Source organism: Piliocolobus tephrosceles, chromosome 11 (assembly GCF_002776525.5).
Source record: "Piliocolobus tephrosceles isolate RC106 chromosome 11, ASM277652v3, whole genome shotgun sequence".
Taxonomy (NCBI): domain Eukaryota; kingdom Metazoa; phylum Chordata; class Mammalia; order Primates; family Cercopithecidae; genus Piliocolobus; species Piliocolobus tephrosceles.
The window spans coordinates 18,830,420-18,848,964 of record NC_045444.1 but is presented as its reverse complement, the minus strand read 5'-3'; the positions used below and the strand labels follow the sequence as shown (position 1 = coordinate 18,848,964).

Genomic DNA, 18,545 nt, shown 5'->3' with positions numbered 1-18,545 from the left:
AGACCAGCCTGACCAACATGGAAAAACCCCGTCTCTACTAAAAATACAATATTAGCTGGATGTGGTGGCGCGTGCCTGTAATCCCAGCTACTCGGGAAGCTGAGGCAGGAGAATCGCTTGAACCTGGGAGGCAGAGGCTGTGGTGAGCCGAGATCACGCCACTGCACTCCAGCCTGGGCAACAAGAGTGAAACTCCGTCTCAGAAAAAAAAAAAAGAAAGAAATATAATGTGAGGCCGCGCATGGTGGCTCACGCTGTAATCCCAGCACTTTGGGAGGCCAAGGCAGGTGGATTACTGGAGGTCAGGAGTTCGAGACTAGCCTCACCAACATGGTGAAACCCCATCTCTACTAAAATTAGGCAGGTGTGGTGGCACATGCCTATAACGCCAGCGACTTGAGAGGCTGAGGCAGGAGAATTGCTTGAACAGCATATTGTCACTAAGCACAGACATTAACTTCACTTTTAACTTTTAACAACAAACAGGTGAGCTTCTACAGTTCTCATCCATTTTTCTCTATCAGCTCCAATAATTTAGAGAAAAATTCACGTTACATGTATTTCCTTATATATAGCCATATAAAGAGTATGTAATATGTCACTAAACAATCAGAGCCTTAGCTTATTTCAGGGTAAAATACTAGGTTAACACCCCAAAATGTGGAGTGGTAAGGAGGATTCCATCATTTCCCCTAATCCCTAGAAAATGTGTAAATATGTACTCCCTAAAATGTATATGTATGTTTATAATAAAATGCAGTGATCTAATTGGATTTTCACTTAAAAAATCACCTTAACCAATTTTAGGTATTAATACTAAAAACAAAACTCCTGTTCTGACGTGGCCTTGAAAGTCAGTTTATAGGCTATATAAAATCTATCTGATTTTATACTGAGACATTTATATGCCTTGGCCAATGCAAACACTCAATGCACATTTGTTAATATATAAACCTATTCTACTCTATACACCTAAGTTTAGAATTTGTTATGGTTTGAAAAGGCCTTGGATCTTGCAGGACTGGGTTAACTCTCTTGCACTCCTGCCATGCAATGACTCAACAAAAAGGCTGAGCTAGGACCACAGAGAAGCATATAAATTACCAAGGCTAAAACATACATGTATCTGTGTGTGCAGAGAAAAGGTATGAGTTATTTCACAATCATTTAATTTTACAATCATTTAATTTTGCAAAAAAAATTTTAGGCAGCTTCAGGAATACTTCGTAAGATTTGTATAATAATACAGTCACTGAAGTCAGCATCCCTGTAATTAGGCAGATAAGAACAGCATGTTTCAAAATAACATTTAAAGCTTTCTGGGGAAGTTCTAGAGTAGCTTTCAGAATTAATTTGAGAAAATCAATCAAGAATATTATATATATACTTTGTAATGTCTATCAATAAATGAACTCTTCCACAGCTTCCTTATTTAACATAAACTTCAAGTGATTTATTCTTTTAAGAAAACAACTTCATTTTCCCAGCAGTATTTATAAGTACATTTAAATGATAGCCTATTGTGGTCTCACTGGAAATGAGTGTATCATCTCCCGAACGAAGATAAACTTTTAGTGATTTACCTGAAGAATTCTGACATGATGGCTGCAGAGGGGATACCAAAATCCCCACAGAAAAACAGAGCAACAAGATAGCAAAACCAAAACCCCATGGATAGTTACAACGAAATCACATGACAAGCCATTCCAAGGGAATTCCTAATACATATGAATGAGGTCAAAACAGGCTACTATGTCAACACACACAGCACAGTGCAACAAAATGCAAAGGAATGGGGCATGTGCTGGACTTGATAAAAAAAGAACCTCAAAGAGCCAACAGACATTCACTGGAAATCATGGCAGGCCAATGTGAGAACAGCAGCTAGAACTGGGAGTTTTGCCAGTCCAATAAGTAGATGGATGCAAGAGACCTACAGTAAGGATTAAAAGACTGAAGCTAACTTCTATGAACTTTTGAAACTGATCTCCCAAGGTTCTCTTCCAAGACTCCACTTTGAAGAGAAATCATTGGGAGGAAAAGCACAATCAGTAAGATAGGGACAAGGGAAAAGAGAAACTAAAAATGTGGAGGGGAAGAGGGCCAGAAACTCCCAGAAAGTAAGCTGCTACACTTCTGGACATTATACAAAATAACAGAAAAGGGAGCTCTGTGAAGTTATTAAAGCACTCTGAAAGTATATCACCTTTTTAAAGTTCAGGAAAGCTAGTATCTCACAAAAATGAGTAACCGAAGAGTATTCAGTTCACGCAAAGACAATGTAAGAAAAGATTAGGAGAGCAGTGCTTAAAGCGACAAATCACACTGGAAAGAGCTGCTTTAGGCTGAGTGTTGGGAGGCTGAGGCAGGAGGACTGCTTGAGTCCAAGTGTTTAAGAATGGCCTGAGCAACACAGTGAGACCCGTCTGTACAAAAAATTTAAAAAATTAACTGTGTGGTGGCACGTGCCTGTAATCCCAGCTACTTGGGAGGCTGAGGTGGGGGAATCACTTGAATCCAGGAGGGTGAGGCTGCAGTGAGCCATGATTGTGTCGCTGCACTCCAGCCCAGGTGTCAGAGACCTAGTCTCAAAAAAAAAAAAAAAAAAAGGCAGTTATCCAAGTTTCCAATATTATTGGAATCTAGAGTTACCATACGATCCAGCAATTCTACTTCTGGGTATAAGCCCAAGAGAAACCAAAAACACATCTACACAAAAACTTGTACACAAATGTTCTTAACAGCAATATTCATATTAGCCAAAAAGTGGCTTACAATCCAAATGCCCACCAACTGATGAACAGATATATAAAATGTGGTCTAGCCACATAGTGGAATAATGGGTAGTTCAGCAAGAAAAATAAACAGCCTACTGATAAATACAACATAGATTAACCTTGAAAATATCGTAAGTGAAAGAAGTCAGTCACAAAGAACAACATATTGTATGATTCCATTTATGAAATGTCTATTAATGGGCTGGGCAAAGAACAGGGAGAAATGACTGCTGGGTTGGGGGTTTCTTTCTGGTGTAGTGAAAACTTCTAAAAATTGATGCACACCTCTGTGAATATTCTTAAAAAAACCCACAAACCCCACGGCATCATACTTTCAATGGGTGAAACGTACAGTATGTGAATTATATCACAAAAAGGGCAAAAATCAAGTAATTATCCTATATGATACGTACCACTGGGTGTCCACATAGGAGATTAATCAAGAATTTCAATACAAAAATACCAATTTGCAAGAAAGAAATGACAGAATTAGAGTATTACCAATGAATGAAAGGACCCAGGCATTGAATATCAACAGCCACTAACACTACAAAGAGAGACAACCAGACGCTAGGCCTTCTGAGGAAAAGAACATTAACACCATCTATAGTCTTGCCTAAGGGATCTAACAGGAGTCTGATTAAGTTTCTGGATCTAATCATCAATTTTCCAGGAATGCAAGAACAAAGGAACACAGCAAACTGCACCGTGACTATACAATCACCAAAAATCAGACAGGTGGAAACTCTACAGGTCACACAACTTAGGGTCCTTCAACAGATAAAACTTAGGTGACATAAAAGGATGGAGGGGAAACATGCATACTGAGACACTTCAAAGACTTACCAAATTTTTAATAATGAGCAAGGTCTATGGTATTTGTGAATGGAGAGTTGGGTGCTAAAACTATAAAGAAAGTAATTACTATTAGAGTAAGAATACTGGGGCCGGGTGAGGGGATCACAAGGTCAGGAGTTTGAGACCAGCCTGACCCATATGGTGAAAACTGTCTCTACTAAAAATACAAAAATTGGCTGGGCATAGTGGCGCACACCTGTAATCCCAGCTACTCAGGAGGCTGAGGCAGGCGATTCACTTGAACTCAGGAGGCAGAGGTTGGAGTGAGCCGAGATTGCACCACTGCACTCCAGCCTAGGTGACAAGACCAGAATCCCATCTCAAAAAAAAGAATACTAGTTACTTTTGGCAGGAGGGGTTGACACTGAGTTGAGCACATGGAGGCATTCTGGGGTAGCTGGCAAAGTTCTATTTCTTGACTTGGTTGGTGATTACAAGGTTGTTTTATAATAATCCCCTAAGCTATGCATTTGTTTGTTGGTTTTATATATTTTATAATTAAAAAGAAGAAACTCATCTCATATATGTACAGTCACACTATAAACTCCCAAACAGATGGAATACAACTGGATGTGAATAAGATTCAAAGGTAAGATCAGAGAGATAAATTCACAAATGGAAAAGAGAGTTATCTGGGGAATGCTTTATGAAAGAGTAGCAACTTCAGCTGAGTCTTAAAACCTGACAGAGAACAGTCACATGAAAGCAAAGAGAAAGCACCCTAAGGAAAAACAGTGATACACAATGCATAAATGCTAACACTGATGTATAGTTGAAAAAGAGGAATTTGGGACTTATAAAGAGGACCTCATTGGATTTAGTGCAATGAGGCGGGCAAATCAAAATCTGAGGTTTTTTTCACTGTTTACTTTATAAATCTTACAAATCACTGGCATAAATTGCTATTGTGCTCTACTTCTGAAATATACTAGAATAGGAAAAAGTGAGAACTACAGTTTGGGATTAAGCAAAGGACTTGGGTTCAAATCCCAGCCACATAATAGTTTTAATTTTGGACAAGTCACTTAGTAACTGCATCTGCTTCCTTAGCAGAATACTTTACCTGAGAAAACAAGACAAATATAAAGTACCTGTCATAGTGAGATCTTAATAAAATTTCAACCAGGTAATTTATAGTTTAAAAGGAATTTAAAAATTATCTAGGCTAATCGTCTCAAATTTACAAGATAGTACCTACTACATTGAAGAGCACAAATGGACAAAACCTACACTATGCAGAAAGTTCTACTGGACAGCACTGCAGTATTTCTGAGTAATGCTAATGGATCTTGGGCATAAGATTATTCTTGGATTAATTATTGCTTTATTAAACTAAAAGGCAGAAGAGGAAGTGAGTTATAATAAACATCTGCTTAGACTTCACAATGAAACACATGCTGATTTGACTCCTGTAAAACATGACCAGAGTATAACAATGAATTGAAATGCACACTCGCTCTGTTGCCCAGGTTGGAGCTGCGGTGGTGTGATCTCGGCTCACTGCAACCTCCGCCTCTCAGGTTCGAGTGATTCTCCTGCCTCAGCTTCCCCAGTAGCTGGGATTACAGGCATGTGCCACCACACCCAGCTCATTTTTATGTTTTTAGTAGAGATGGGGTTTCATCATGTTGGCCAGGCTGGTCTTGAACTCCTGACCTCAAGAGATCCACCCGCTTCAGCATCCCAAAGTACGGGGATTACAGGCATTAGCCACCATGTCAGGCCCTATAATACCTTTAAATCTTGCATATTATACATGGAGTTCTGATTGCTAGAGCTCAAGAAAGAGGCAATGGAACTAAGTAAAGAGAAGATGGAAAAGATCAAGTAAATTGGAGATGTGCTATAGAATAGACCATGACCAACAAAAATACTTAGAAAAGGGTGTGCTCTTTACAATCTAATCTTAAGGGACTTGGAACTGGTATAAGAAAAAAACGCATCACAAAAGACCAAATTAGGAGTTTGTAAGAGAAGCTGTGTCAATATCTACTTAAGTGTGACCTGGGGGGTGGGTGCTTTCCCTCAGTATATACCTTGGCACCACTTTTGGCTCCAGGGCTTTTACACTTTGCTAAATTTATTTTTAAGCTTGATCCAGCAAGGCCATTCTTTATTAATTCCAATTACATGAACCTCATTGCATCTAGTGAACAAAGTGTAGATTTATCTAATTAGGCTACATATAAAAGTCATTTACTGCTGACAGCTATTCAACTCTGAGTAACAGACAAAAGAACTCAATGATAAGAGACCATTTCTGGGTCACCAAAACATGCTGACACTGATTTTATTCTTAAATAGTAATACAACAGCACATTACTTTTGGGGGTTTTAAAACTTTTAATATTACAACGTTGGAAAATACAATTAAGTCACATGAACATTTGAAAATATTTTCATACAGTTAATGGATGTTATTAATATTAACTATAAGACTAGATAGAGTTTGTCACTAGTGTCTTAACTTATTTAAGCTTATTATTTCATAGGGTTGATTTGCTGAATGGTGTTCAGTTTGGTGAAGATTCATGCTTTTTTAAGTTTACCATGACATTTCAGTATATAGACAAAAATTTCCCACTGATGTGGAATAATACAAATTTAAAAGTGACTCACATTCAATTTCAGACCACCCCCTTTGCCCTAAAAGAACGGGGGAGGGAAAGATAAAAGTGAGGCTGTGCAGCTGATGCAAGTGCACTGATACAAATATAAAAACCACTTTCGATATTATAATAGCAAAGGTAAAAAAGACAACAGATATGAAAGGTATAATACTATTTCTCAAAACAGAAATGAACAAATTTCAATTATTAATGACTCTACGTAAAAATGCTGAAGTTTACCTACATCCACAATAAGACATTAAAGAAGGTAATAATAAATTAATACCCTGGCCTTTCTATTGAAGGAAAACATCTAAGTAAAATAGTGAAAGCTAGAATGCAAATGACAATCTAAAGTTGTGAATTCTGGCTTTAAGCAGGGTATTTGTTGTAAAGCACGCCAACCAGGCCATAAAGACAAATTATAAGGAGGGCTCAAAACAAAGAAGTGAAGATGGCTGGGCACGGTGGTTCATGCCTGTAATTCCAGCACTTTGGGAGGACAAGGCGGGCGGATCACCTGAGGTCAGGAGCTCAAGACCATCCTGGCCAACATGGTGAAACCCCCCTCTACTAAAAATACAAAAATCAGCCGGGCATGGTGGCACGCACCTGTAGTCCCAGCTACTCGGGAGGCTGACATAGGAGAATAGCTTGAACCAGGGAGGCAGAGGTTGTGGTGAGCTGCGGCAGCGCCACTGTACTCCAGCATGTGTGACAGAGTGAGACTCTGTCTCAAAAATAAATAAATAAATAAATAAATAAATAAATAAGTGAAGACTTGTGGCTAGATCATTTATTGGAAGTAGAAATGAGACAGCAAATGATACATCTGTAGCCATATAAAGAATAGTCAGAACTATTTTGATTTGTAATTTCGACCATTATTATCCAGAGTTATGTAAGGAAAACCACATTTATATTAACACTCATTAGTTCACTACTGCCTTTGGAAGCAACTTATATAAAAATTAAATTCCCTTAATCTAAATGTAATCACCAAAGGCTTCCTTTCTCTTCCATAACACTATCACTGACCTAAGTTATATAGCACAAGAAATAACTAGGAAAACTAGAAGCTACAGAGCAAGAACTACGCAGATTTAAAAAAGAAATAGAAGCCAGAAATCTTCAAAAGACCAAAATGTATATTAAAATATATATGGTCCAAGATAAACCTATATGCCAAACTGATGAACGAAATAGGATCCGAAGAGATTAAGGTAGGACTCAATCTAATCCATGAAGCCTTTCTTCCATTTCAAAAATCATATTCTGAGGATCTTTCCTAGGATTGTTCTCTTAGCAAATAAGTCCTAATGACTATCCACAAATAGCAGAAAGTCTTCTTTGGTCCATTTTTCTACACATATCTTTCAGAATAATATTCTAAAAATAACTGATAAAAAGTAACAAAGATAGAATTAAAGCAGGGTTAAACATTTCTAAATATGCAATTTTCTTTATTCACACACAACACAGTATGCATGTTACTCAACATACACCAAACTCATCTTTCATAAATGAAATTAACATTTCAACAAAATGCTATTACTCTATTTGTCAAGGTTTACAGATTATGTACCTTAATATTCAAGTGTAAATTTTACTAATAATACATAAACATACTCCTGACGTACTATATCTGAAGAATTGACGTCTGAATCACCCAAAATTTTAGGAGACAATTGATGCTAACGTGATAAACAGAAGTTTGACATCTTAAGAAATTACTGGGTTAGCAAATGAAGAAATGAATTATTTCTGCTAAATAGCTCTTTCAAAAGAATGTCATAATTTAATCTCAATTCACAGTATTTTAAACAATGAGTACAACAGAATTAAGATGTATCACAGAACGACCAGACTTGCCCAACTCCACTGTACATTACTACTGAAATTATTCAAATGTTAGGTATAAAATTTAAATGAAAAAAACTTATGTAATAACTCTCTAAAGAATTTTTTTTTTTTTTTTTAGCTTAAAAGGCCTGGCAGAGCTTAACAGTGCCTTGCAGTTTAATTCATCACAAATTTTAAAAACACAAAAACCCCGCATTTGAAGCAAAATATTTATCACGTGATATACGGTTTACCGTTAACTCAGAACACTAAATCCAACAACGCAATGACCAACTTTTTTTCTGCGTATCGATTTACCCTCAAATTTGCGCACAGTAAAAACAGGCAACAAACTAGTACTTACATTTTTGTTGAATTTGGTGAAAGAATGGTGCATATAAAACCTGTGCATATAAACAATCGCAGTGTTTATTGTAAGCTGAGAGCTGGAACATAGCATTTAGGAAACATCTGACAAAAGCAAGATCTCATTCCCAAAACAATTTTGATGGAAAATTCCCAGGTTCTTTTCCAATACCTCCCATTCAAATCCAAACGCCAAACTAGAAATAAAGAAATAAATGCCCGCGGGGGGTGGGGCAGCAGGAAGAGAATAGACTCTACGCCAAATAAATGGGAGGAAGAACTGCTGATCTTTTCACTCTAACAGCGCTGAGGGCCCTGGAACTATTTATCAATGGCTACGACTGACTAAACTCAAAATGAAACAGTTGAAACGCGCGCGCACACACCCATACAAAACCACGCCAAGAACATAAAAGACTTTCAGTGCGCTCCCAAGGTAGGAGAGCCGCCATCAAGCCGGCGAGGAGAGCGGGGAAAGGCTGCGGAAAACACTTAGGCCTTTCAGCATCGCTAACCCTTCTACCTCTCAAACCCTTAGGGAACGGGGACAAGTCCAAGGAGCCGCCCCTTTTCTGCAATAATCCCTAAAATTCCTCTTTTCGCCTGAGCCACACTCCCATCCCCCGCCGCCACCACCACGCGCTGCCCCAAACAGATTACACAACGCAGACTCCTGGCCCGCATTCCTGGGGTCCTATCTCCTCCTCCCCTCTGCTAGCCCCTCGCGACTGCCCGAGCTGGAGCCTTACTTCCCTGACCGCGGGGCCGAGGTCCAGCGAAAGCCGAGGCCGGCGGCGCCATGTTCGCGGAGCACCAGGCCCGGCGACCGGGCAAGGGAAACAGGGCGTGAGCGGCGCAGGATAGGAAAGGATACACATTGAGACGCTGTCCCATCTCCTGGATGAGGTTGGCCGCCTGCTGGCGGCACGAGAGCTCTTTATCCGCCTCCACTCCGCAGCGGCGGCTCGGCGTGTTCTCCAGCTGTTCCCGAGTAAAGAACCAGCGAGAAGAAGCTCCACGGCCCGACGCCATGACACTTCCTCCTCCGCCCGCTCCCTCATTCACCCCCCGCCCCTCCCGGCTCGCGGACTCCCCGCCAAGGCGCGCGAACCCGCCCCACTCCGCTCGCCGTAGACCACGCACCGCCCTTTTTCACCACCGCCTCCGCCCGTGCGCATGCGCGGGGTCTGCTCTACCGGCTCGCCCTGGTCTTTTGCTTTCTTTTTCTGTCCTCCGCCTCGCTCTCGCGCACGGGACCACAATGCTCCGCGCCGCTTGTCATTGGGAGGCGCCGAAGGTGGGGGTCGGCTCGGAAGGAAAAGGTCGGCGCAGCGCATGCCGGGTCTAGGGTTGGCTGGACGAAGGGGCGGGGAGGGGAGGGGAGAGTGGGAGAGGCTGGACCCTGGCCGGTGTGGAGAGAGGCGGTCGGGCGGCTGCGCTGTGGGGGCTGGGCGTGGATTTCGAGAGGCGGTCGGGCGCTTCCTTTGACGGGAGGTTTAGCAGCCCGTTAAAAAGAGAAAAATACCCTTCACTGTCGCAGCCTCACGTCACTACCTCCATTTTCCTTTCGGGTGGGTCCGCGCTGTCTCGTAGGCGTGCGACTCCGGCCTCCGCTACCAACAGCCTCCGCCTAGCGCGCGGCTCTGGCGTGGAGCTGACCGGGAAAGAGTGCACAGGAAGTCACGCTCCATGGCTGTCCGCGCCTGAGTGCTTTTTTCATCCTACGTTATGTTGTTTAAATCCCAGACCACTCCGCCCGTGGGTTTTTTTTTTATTTTTTCAAATTACTTGCCAAACACTATTCAACTAGCAACGAGAAATGGAATTTCTAAATGAGGTGTTGAATCTAGACGGGGCGTGTTTTCAGACCGCGCTGTGGCTTCTGCGAGACAAGGTTGGGGAGAAACAGATAAGTGCAAGAGGAACTGAGTTAAAATTTTATCTTTAGGGTTTGATGCGAGAACATCCCACATACCTGTTGATTAACTCCTGCATTTCTTCCTGTAAGAAAACGCCACAGAGCTTCACTCGGAGTTTGTGTTGTGAATAGGGTTTCCAAGTTTAAAGTCCTAAGTATTTGGAGGCCGGGCACGGTGGCTCAGGCCTGTAATCTCAGCGCTTGGGGAGGTCCAGTGGGTCGATCACTTGAGGTCAGGAGTTCTAGCCCAAGGGCAACATGGTTAGACTCTGTCTCTACCAAAAATACAAAAATTAGCTAGGCTTGGTGGCGCGCCTGTAGTCCCATCTACTCCCGAGGCTGAAGTGGGAGGATGGCTTGAGCCCAGGAGGTGGAGGTTGCAGTGAGCTAGATCTCGCTGCTGCACCCCAGCCTGGGCGAGAGGGCAAGACCCAGTCTCAAAAACAAAAAATAAAATATTTATTTGCCAAAGACCATGGAGGCAAGTGATTTTTTGGGGGCTCCTACACTCAGTATACTGCGTTGCACAAGAATATTGATTATAGTAGGCAGTTCTTGTGAACAGTTGCCATTTCATACCTCCCTTGCTTTACGTTTTGTGTTGCTTACAATTTCCAGGATAGATTGATTTAAAGCGACATTTAAAAAGTGCACATCCTTGGCCAGGTGCAGGGTTTCATGGCTGTAATCCCAGCACTTTGGGAGGCCAAAGTGTTGTAGACCAGCCAGGGCAACATAATGAGACCCCATCTCTACAAAAGTTTTTTTAAAAATTAGCTGGATGTGGCGGCATCTGTAGTCCCAGCTCCTAGGGAGTACCGCTTCAACGTGAGAGGTGAGGTTGCACCCCAGCTTGGGTGACACAGTGAGATCCTGTCACACAAATCAAGAAGTGCCCCTCCTCAACATCCATTCATAGTAAAAACTCAGCAAACTGGGAATAAAGGAGAACTTCCTCAACTTGATAAAGAGCATCTACAAAAATTCTACAGCTAACAATAGATTGTTTCTATTGTGAGAGACTACATTCTTTCCACCTAAAGTCTGACACAAGCTAAGCATGTCCCCTCTCAACCAGTCTTTTCAACGTGGTACTTGATGTTCTAGCTAACAAGAAAAGTAAATTTAAAGTATACGTATTGGGAAGGAAGAAATAAAACTGTAGAATTTTGGGATACAAGGTTGAATACAAAAGTCAGTTGTTTTCCTGTATACCAGCAATGAACAATTGGAATTTATAATTAAAAACACAATGCCATTTACAATAGTACTGTCTCCCCAAAGTAATACTGGTTAAGTATCACGTATCTGAAATGCTTGAGACCAGATGTGTTTTGGATTTTAGATTTTTTTAGATTTTGAAATATTTGAATTATAAATTTAGTCATCGAGCATTGTAATCCAAAAATCCTAAATCTGAAATGCACCAATGAACATTTCCTTTGAATGTCATGTCGGGGCTTGAAGTTTTGGGTTTTGGAGTGTTTCTGACTTTCAGATTTAGGGATGGTCAACCTGTACTTAGATATGGATCTAGGCAGGGCACAGTGGTTCACAGAATGAAGACTAGAAACCATATCATTTCAATTGATGCTGAAAAAGTATTTGATACAATTTGACATCCCTTCATGATAAAAACCCTAAAAAAAGGGATAGAAGGAGCTTACCTCAACATAATAAAAGCCATATATGACAGTCCCACAACTAGTATCATACCAAATAGGAAATAAAACAAAGCTTTTCCTTTAAGATCTGGAAGTCGACAAGGATGCCCATTGTCACCATTATTCAACATAGTACTGGAAGTCCTAGCTAAAGCAGTCAGACAAGAAAAAGGTATAAAGGGCATCCAAACTGGAAAGGAAGAAGTCAAATTATCTTTCTTTGTAGATGATATGATCTTGTATTTGGAAAAACCCGAAGACTCCAAAGGAAAACTATTAGAACTGATCAGCAAATTCAGTAAAGTTGCAGGATACAAAATCAACACATAAAGATCAATAACATTTCTATATGCCAAAAGTGAACAATGTGAAAAAGAAAAAGTAATCCCATTTACAATATTTACCCATAAAATTAGATACATAAGAATTAACCAAAGGAGCAAAATATCTCTATAATGAAAACTATAAAACTGATGAAAGAAATTGAAGATGACACAAAAACATGGAAAAATATTCCATGATCATGAGTTGGAAGAATTGTTAAAATGTCCATATTACCCAAAGCAATGTACAGATTCAATGAATTCCCTGTCAAAACATCAATGACATTCCACACAGAAATAGAAAAAACAATCCTATAATTTATGTGGAGTCACAGAAGACCCAGAATAGCCAAAACTATCCTAAGCAAAAAGAACAAACCTGGAGGAATCACATTACCTGACTTCAAATTATACTACAGAGCTTTCATCACCAAAACAGCATGGTACTCACATAAAAACAGATACATAGACCACCAGAATAGAATAGAGAACCCAGAAACAAATCCACACACCTACAGTGATCTCATTTGTAACAAAGGTGCCAAGAACATACACTGGGGAAAAGACAGTCTCTTCAATAAATGGTGCTGGGAAAACTGGATGTCCGTATGCAAAAGAATGAAATTAGGCCCTTATCTCTTGTCCTATAAAAAAATAAAAATGGATTAAAGACTTTAAGACCTTAAACTATGAAACTACTACAAGAAAACATTGGGGAAAATCTCCAGGACATTTGTCTGGCCAAAAGTTTCTGAGCAATACCCAACAAGCACAGGCAACCAAAGCAAAAATGGACAAATAGGATCACATCAAGTTAAAAAGTTTCTGCACAGCAAAGGATACAATCAACAAAGGGAAGAGGGCTGGGCGCTGTGGCTCTTGCCTATAATCCCAGCACTTTGGGAGGCTGAGGTGGGCGGATCATGAGGTCAGGAGATCGAGACCATCCTGGCGAACACAGTGAAACCCCATCTCTACTAAAAATACAAAAAAATTAGCCAGGCGAGGTGGCAGGCGCCTGTAGTCCCAGCTACTGGGGAGGCTGAGGCAGGAGAATGCCATGAACCCGGGGAGCAGAGCTTGCAGTGAGCGGAGATTGCACCACTGCACTGCAGCCTGGGTGACAGAGCAAGACTCTGTCTCAAAAAAAGAAAGAAACAAAAAAACAAAAACAATAACAAAAAAAAAAAAAAAAGGGAAGAGACAGCCCACAGAATGAGAGAAAGTATTAGCAAACTACCCATCTAACAATGTATTAATAACCAGAATCTATAAGGTGCTCAAACAACTCTGTAGGAAATAAAATCTAATAACCTGATTTTAAAATGGATAAAAGATATGGATAGACATTTCTCAAAAGAAACATACAAATGGCAGACAAGCATATGGGAAAATTCTCAGTATCATGGATCATCAGAGAAATGCAAATTAAAAATATAATGAGATATCGTCTCACCCCAGTTAAAATGGTTTTTATCCAAAAAACAGGCTATAACACATGATGGTGAGGTTGTAGAGAAAAGGGAACTCTTTGTACACTGCTGCTGGGAATATAAATTAGTACAACCACTGTGAACAACAGTTTAGAGGCTCCTCAAAAAACTAGAGCTACCATGTGATCCAGGAATCCCCCTGCTAGGTGTATACCCAAAAGAATGTATGTTTGTGGTAGCACTGTTTACAATAGCTAAGATTTGGAACCTAAGTGTCCATCAACAGATGAATGGATGAAGAAACTGTGGGACATATACACAAGAAGTACTATTCAGCCATAAAAAAGAATGAGATCCTGTTATTTGCAACAACATGGATGGAACCAGAGGTCATTATGTAAAGTGAAATAAGCCAGACACAGAAAGACAAAGATTGCATATTCTCACTTATTTGTGGGATCTAAGTATCAAAACAATTGAATTCATGGACATAGAGAGTAGAAGGATGGTTACCAGAGACTGAGAAGGGTAGGCGGAGGGACTTGTGGGGATATGGGGTTGGTTGATGAGTACAAAAAAAGAAAGTGTGAATAAGACCTGTTTGATAGCACAACAAGGTGACTATAATCAATCATATCTTAATTATGCATTTTTAAATAACTTAAAAAATATAATTGGATTGTTTATAACTCAGAGGATAAATGCTTGAGGGGATGGAGATCCCACTCTCCCTGAAGTGCTTATTTCACATCATTGCATGCTTGTATCAAAATATCTCATCAACCCCGTAAATTATATATACCTACTATGCACCCACGGAACTTTTTAAAAGATTAGATGGCGAATGAAAAAAAAAAAAAAGAATTCTTAAAGCTCAGCAATAAGAAAATAACCCAATTAAAAAATGGGCAAAAGATCTAAACCGATACCTCACAAAGAAGGTATACAGATGGCAAATAGGCATATGAAAAGATGCTGAACAAATATCATAATGGTGCCAGAGGCGTTTGAACCAGAGTGAGTCCCTCTTGAGTAGGGGCTGGGTAAAATAAGGCTGATACCTAGTGGGCTGCATTCCCAGGAGGTTAGACATTCTAAGTCACAGGACGAGATAGGAAATCAGCACAAGGTACAGGTCATAAAGACCTTGCTGATAAAACAGTCTGTGGTAAAGAAGCCAGCTAAAACCCACCAAAACCAAGATGGCGGATAAAAGTTACCTCTGGGCATCCTCACTGCTCATTATTTGCTAATTATAATGTATTAGCATGCTAAATGACACTGCCACTGGCACCGTGGCAGTCACAAATGCCATTTCAATGTCATGGTCTAAAAAAGGGGATATGGTCTAAAAAAGGGGGGACACCTTCTGTTTAACATATAATCAAGAAATAGCCATAAAAAATAGGTAACCAGCAGCCCTCGGGGCTGCTCTGCCTGTGGAATAGACATTCTTTATTCCTTTACTTTCTTAGTAAACTTGCTTTCACTTTATAGATTTACCTCAAATTCTTTCTTGTGTGAGATCCAAGAACCCTCTCTTGGAGTCTGGATTGGGACTCCTTTCCAGTAACAAGGGTATTCTTGGTAACAGTTCATAACTGCAAAAGATTGGAAACATGAATGTCTATGCATTGAGGACTCTATGATTATGGTACATCTATGTAATCTGTGTAATTTTCATTCATAGGATCCACCCATTAAAAAGAAAGAGGGCCGGGCACGGTGGCTCACGCCTGTAATCCCAGCACTTTGGGAGGCCGAGGCGGGCGGATCACAAGGTCAGGAGATCGAGACCACGGTGAAACCCCGTCTCTACTAAAAATACAAAAAAACTAGCCGGGCGCGGTGGCCGGCGCCTGTAGTCCCAGCTACTCGGGAGGCTGAGGCAGGAGAATGGCGTGAACCCGGGAGGTGGAGCTTGCAGTGAGCCAAGATTGTGCCACTGCACTCCAGCCAGGGGGACAGAGCTAGACTTCGTCTCAGAAAAAAAAAAAAAAAAAAAAAAAGAAAGAGGCAGTTTATATGTGGGATGATCAGCAAGGCATTAAGTACCCTGCAAGGTACTTAAAAGGTACCAGAAAGGGCAAATTCTACTGTTTGCTTAAAATGAAAAAAGGAATGTATACATGTAAATACTTGTATAATCGTAGACTGTGTTTGCAAGAATACACACACAAGAAACAGGTAAAATTGGTTCCTTCTAGGGATGTAGACTGGGAGACATAGGTTGAATTTGATCTGTTTGAACTTTTACATATGTTTGTGTTGACTTTTTAAAAGTAAACTTTGACATTTTTAGGTTGTGAGCAGTCTTATTTTCAGAAATGGAAACTTCAATTTACCTTTTTTCAATTTTGATTGGGAAAAATCTTCATAAAGGTCTAAGTTAAACAAATTTAAAGCTGGTATTTGTCTTGGTATGTTAATCTAAAGTGATTACGTTGAATACAGATTTAAGCTTTCTGGTTGGGGAATATGAATTAAGCTGAGCCAGTACTGGCTTCCTTTTTAGGGGATATAGGAGAAGGTACTGTACAAGGAAAAGAGAAAGATGCTTGGATGGCTGTGAGTGGTTGTTTCTCCTTTGGAATCTGGTGGTGTTGGGAGTGTTTTAAAAAGGTTGTTTTTGGAGAAGTGCTTGCAGTAGATAAGGAAGGAGATAAAACGCTGAAAAGGTGATTTTCCTGAGTAACTTTTCTAGATTCTGTGTTATGAGCAGATTCACTATGTAAGCAGTATTGTTCCAGGGCCAGGCAATCAAATATGGTCCTGAGGAGGTTATTCTCTTTACCTTTCCTTAGAACGTTGTGCTGCTAATGGCATCTGAGAAGAATGTCTGCTGTCACCAAATGACACCCCTGGTATGGACATTGCCAGATTGGTTTGTGAATATACATAAGGCATTTGTTATGGGCTGAATTGTGTCCCAAAAGTCTTAACTCCAAGTAGCTCAGAATGTGACTATATTTGGATGCAGTTTCTTTTAAATGGGAATTAAGTTAAAATGAGGTCATATTAGGTCAATTAGGGTGGGCTCTAATCCAGTATGACTGGTGTCCTAGAAGAAGAGTCAATCATGATGTAGACATGTACAGAGGAAAGACCATGTGAAGACACAGGGAGAAGACATCCATCTATGAGCCAAGGAGAAGGGCTTACTAGGCGGGTGAGCCAAGGAGAAAGACTCATGAGGATAGTGAACACTCAAGTCATTGTAGATAGTCACAAATTTGTGAGGCCTCACCATTTGGATTACACTCAGAACTGCATGAATTCCCAACATACTCAGTGAAGATTGATTTCCAGTTCCTTTCTTTGCTCATTTTAGGAGCAAAAAACTGTTTTTTACTGTTTACTTATTTTTGCTTTTAATGTTTACTTATTTTTATTTTACTATTTATTTATCCAGTGAATGCTAATGGAGCTATTACTATGTGCTAGGAAATTCAAACTACATAAGTCTGCACACTCGACTTTCCCTTTTGTATGTCTCAAAGGCATTAATATTCAATATTTCCCCAAACTAAACTCATAATCCTGCCCTTCCAACCTGGTCTTCTCTCTGTGCCTCTTGTAGTAAAATGGCACTACTTCCATTTATGCAAGACGGAAACTCAGGAGTCATCTTTGATATCTCTAATCCTCATCTCCCATATCTAACCCATCACCAAGGCCTTTCTGTTGACCCTTCTTATTATCTCTGGAGTCTATTACGTATGTTTCTCCACCAGCAACACTACCACCACCTTGACCCAAACTATTTCAGTTAAGCTCCCCTGCAAGCTTTTGCCATCCTGCAACCTGCCAGAGGAATCTTTTCAAAATTGAATTCTATCCCACAGGAGCAGGATTAAAAAAAAACAAAAACAGAACAGCTCTAATTAATGCCATCCCCTACTAAAAAACCTTCTCATTGCTTTTCTTTGTTGTTGTTGTTTGTTTGTTTTCTTTTGGTATTGTTTTTTGACTTAAAACAAGAGAAATTTATTCTCTCACAATTCTAGAGGCCAGAAATCTAAAATCAATGTGTTGACAGGGACTATGGTTTGAATGATTGTCCTCTCCCAAACTCATGTTGAAATTTAATCCCCAATGTGGCAGTATTGAGAGGTGATTGGGTCATGAGGGCAGAGCCCTCATGAATGAATTAATAGGTTAATGGATTAATGGGTTGTCACAGTAATGGAACTCGTAGCTTTATAAGAAGAGGAAGAGACTGGAGCTAGCACATTCTGCTCCCTTGCCATATGATGCCCTCTGCTACCTTGGGATTCTGCAGAGTCCCCACCAGTTAGAAGGCCCTCACCAGATGTGGCCCCTCAACCTGGGACTTCTCAGCCTCCGTAACTCTAAGAAGTAATTACTCAGTTTCAGGTATCCTGTTATGAGCAATGAAAACTGGACTAAAACAGCAGGGCTGTACTGAAGACTACTGGGGAGAATAGTCTGAAGACTATTGGGGAGAATCTGTTTCTAGGCTCTTTCAGCTTTTGGTGACTCTAGGCCTTTCTTGGCTTGTGACCATAAGATTCCAATCCATACTTCTTTGCCTCCAACTCTTGTTTTTCTTTTTCTTTTTAATTTTTAATTTTTGTGGGTACATAGTAGTATGGGCTACATGAGATATTTTGATACAGGTATGCAATGCATATTAATCACATGTTGGTAAATTGGGTATCTGTCCCCCTCATGCATTTATCCTTTGTGTCACAAACAACTCAGTTATATACTTTCAGTTATTTTTAAATGTAT

The 18,545-nt window shown here is 40.3% G+C and overlaps 1 protein-coding gene and 1 long non-coding RNA gene across 6 annotated transcripts in view; one reads left to right on the top strand and one right to left on the bottom strand.

The window, feature by feature from the left end:
• Positions 1 to 9,517, bottom strand: part of CCNT2 (cyclin T2) — a 40,830-nt gene extending 31,313 nt beyond the window's left edge. For 3 of the 5 annotated variants that reach the window (XR_002726670.1, XM_023193740.1, XM_023193741.1), the window contains exons 1-2: positions 9,327 to 9,511; positions 8,451 to 8,532 (exon numbers count right to left, since the gene is read on the bottom strand). Coding sequence is in view for 2 of the 5 variants with exons in the window: in XM_023193740.1 (XP_023049508.1) it covers positions 8,451 to 8,532; positions 9,327 to 9,484 (240 nt within the window). In the remaining 3 variants the exon portion in view is untranslated. Of the gene's footprint in view, positions 1 to 8,450; positions 8,533 to 9,326 lie in introns of all 5 variants that reach the window. The other 2 variants (XM_023193742.1, XM_023193743.1) reach the window with 1 other exon arrangement.
• Positions 9,518 to 9,686: 169 nt separating this feature from the next.
• The window catches only part of LOC111527486, a 63,281-nt gene continuing 54,422 nt past the window's right edge, over positions 9,687 to 18,545 (top strand). The window contains exon 1 of the long non-coding RNA XR_002726677.2: positions 9,687 to 9,774. This is a non-coding gene — a long non-coding RNA (uncharacterized LOC111527486). The remainder of the gene's footprint in view (positions 9,775 to 18,545) is intronic.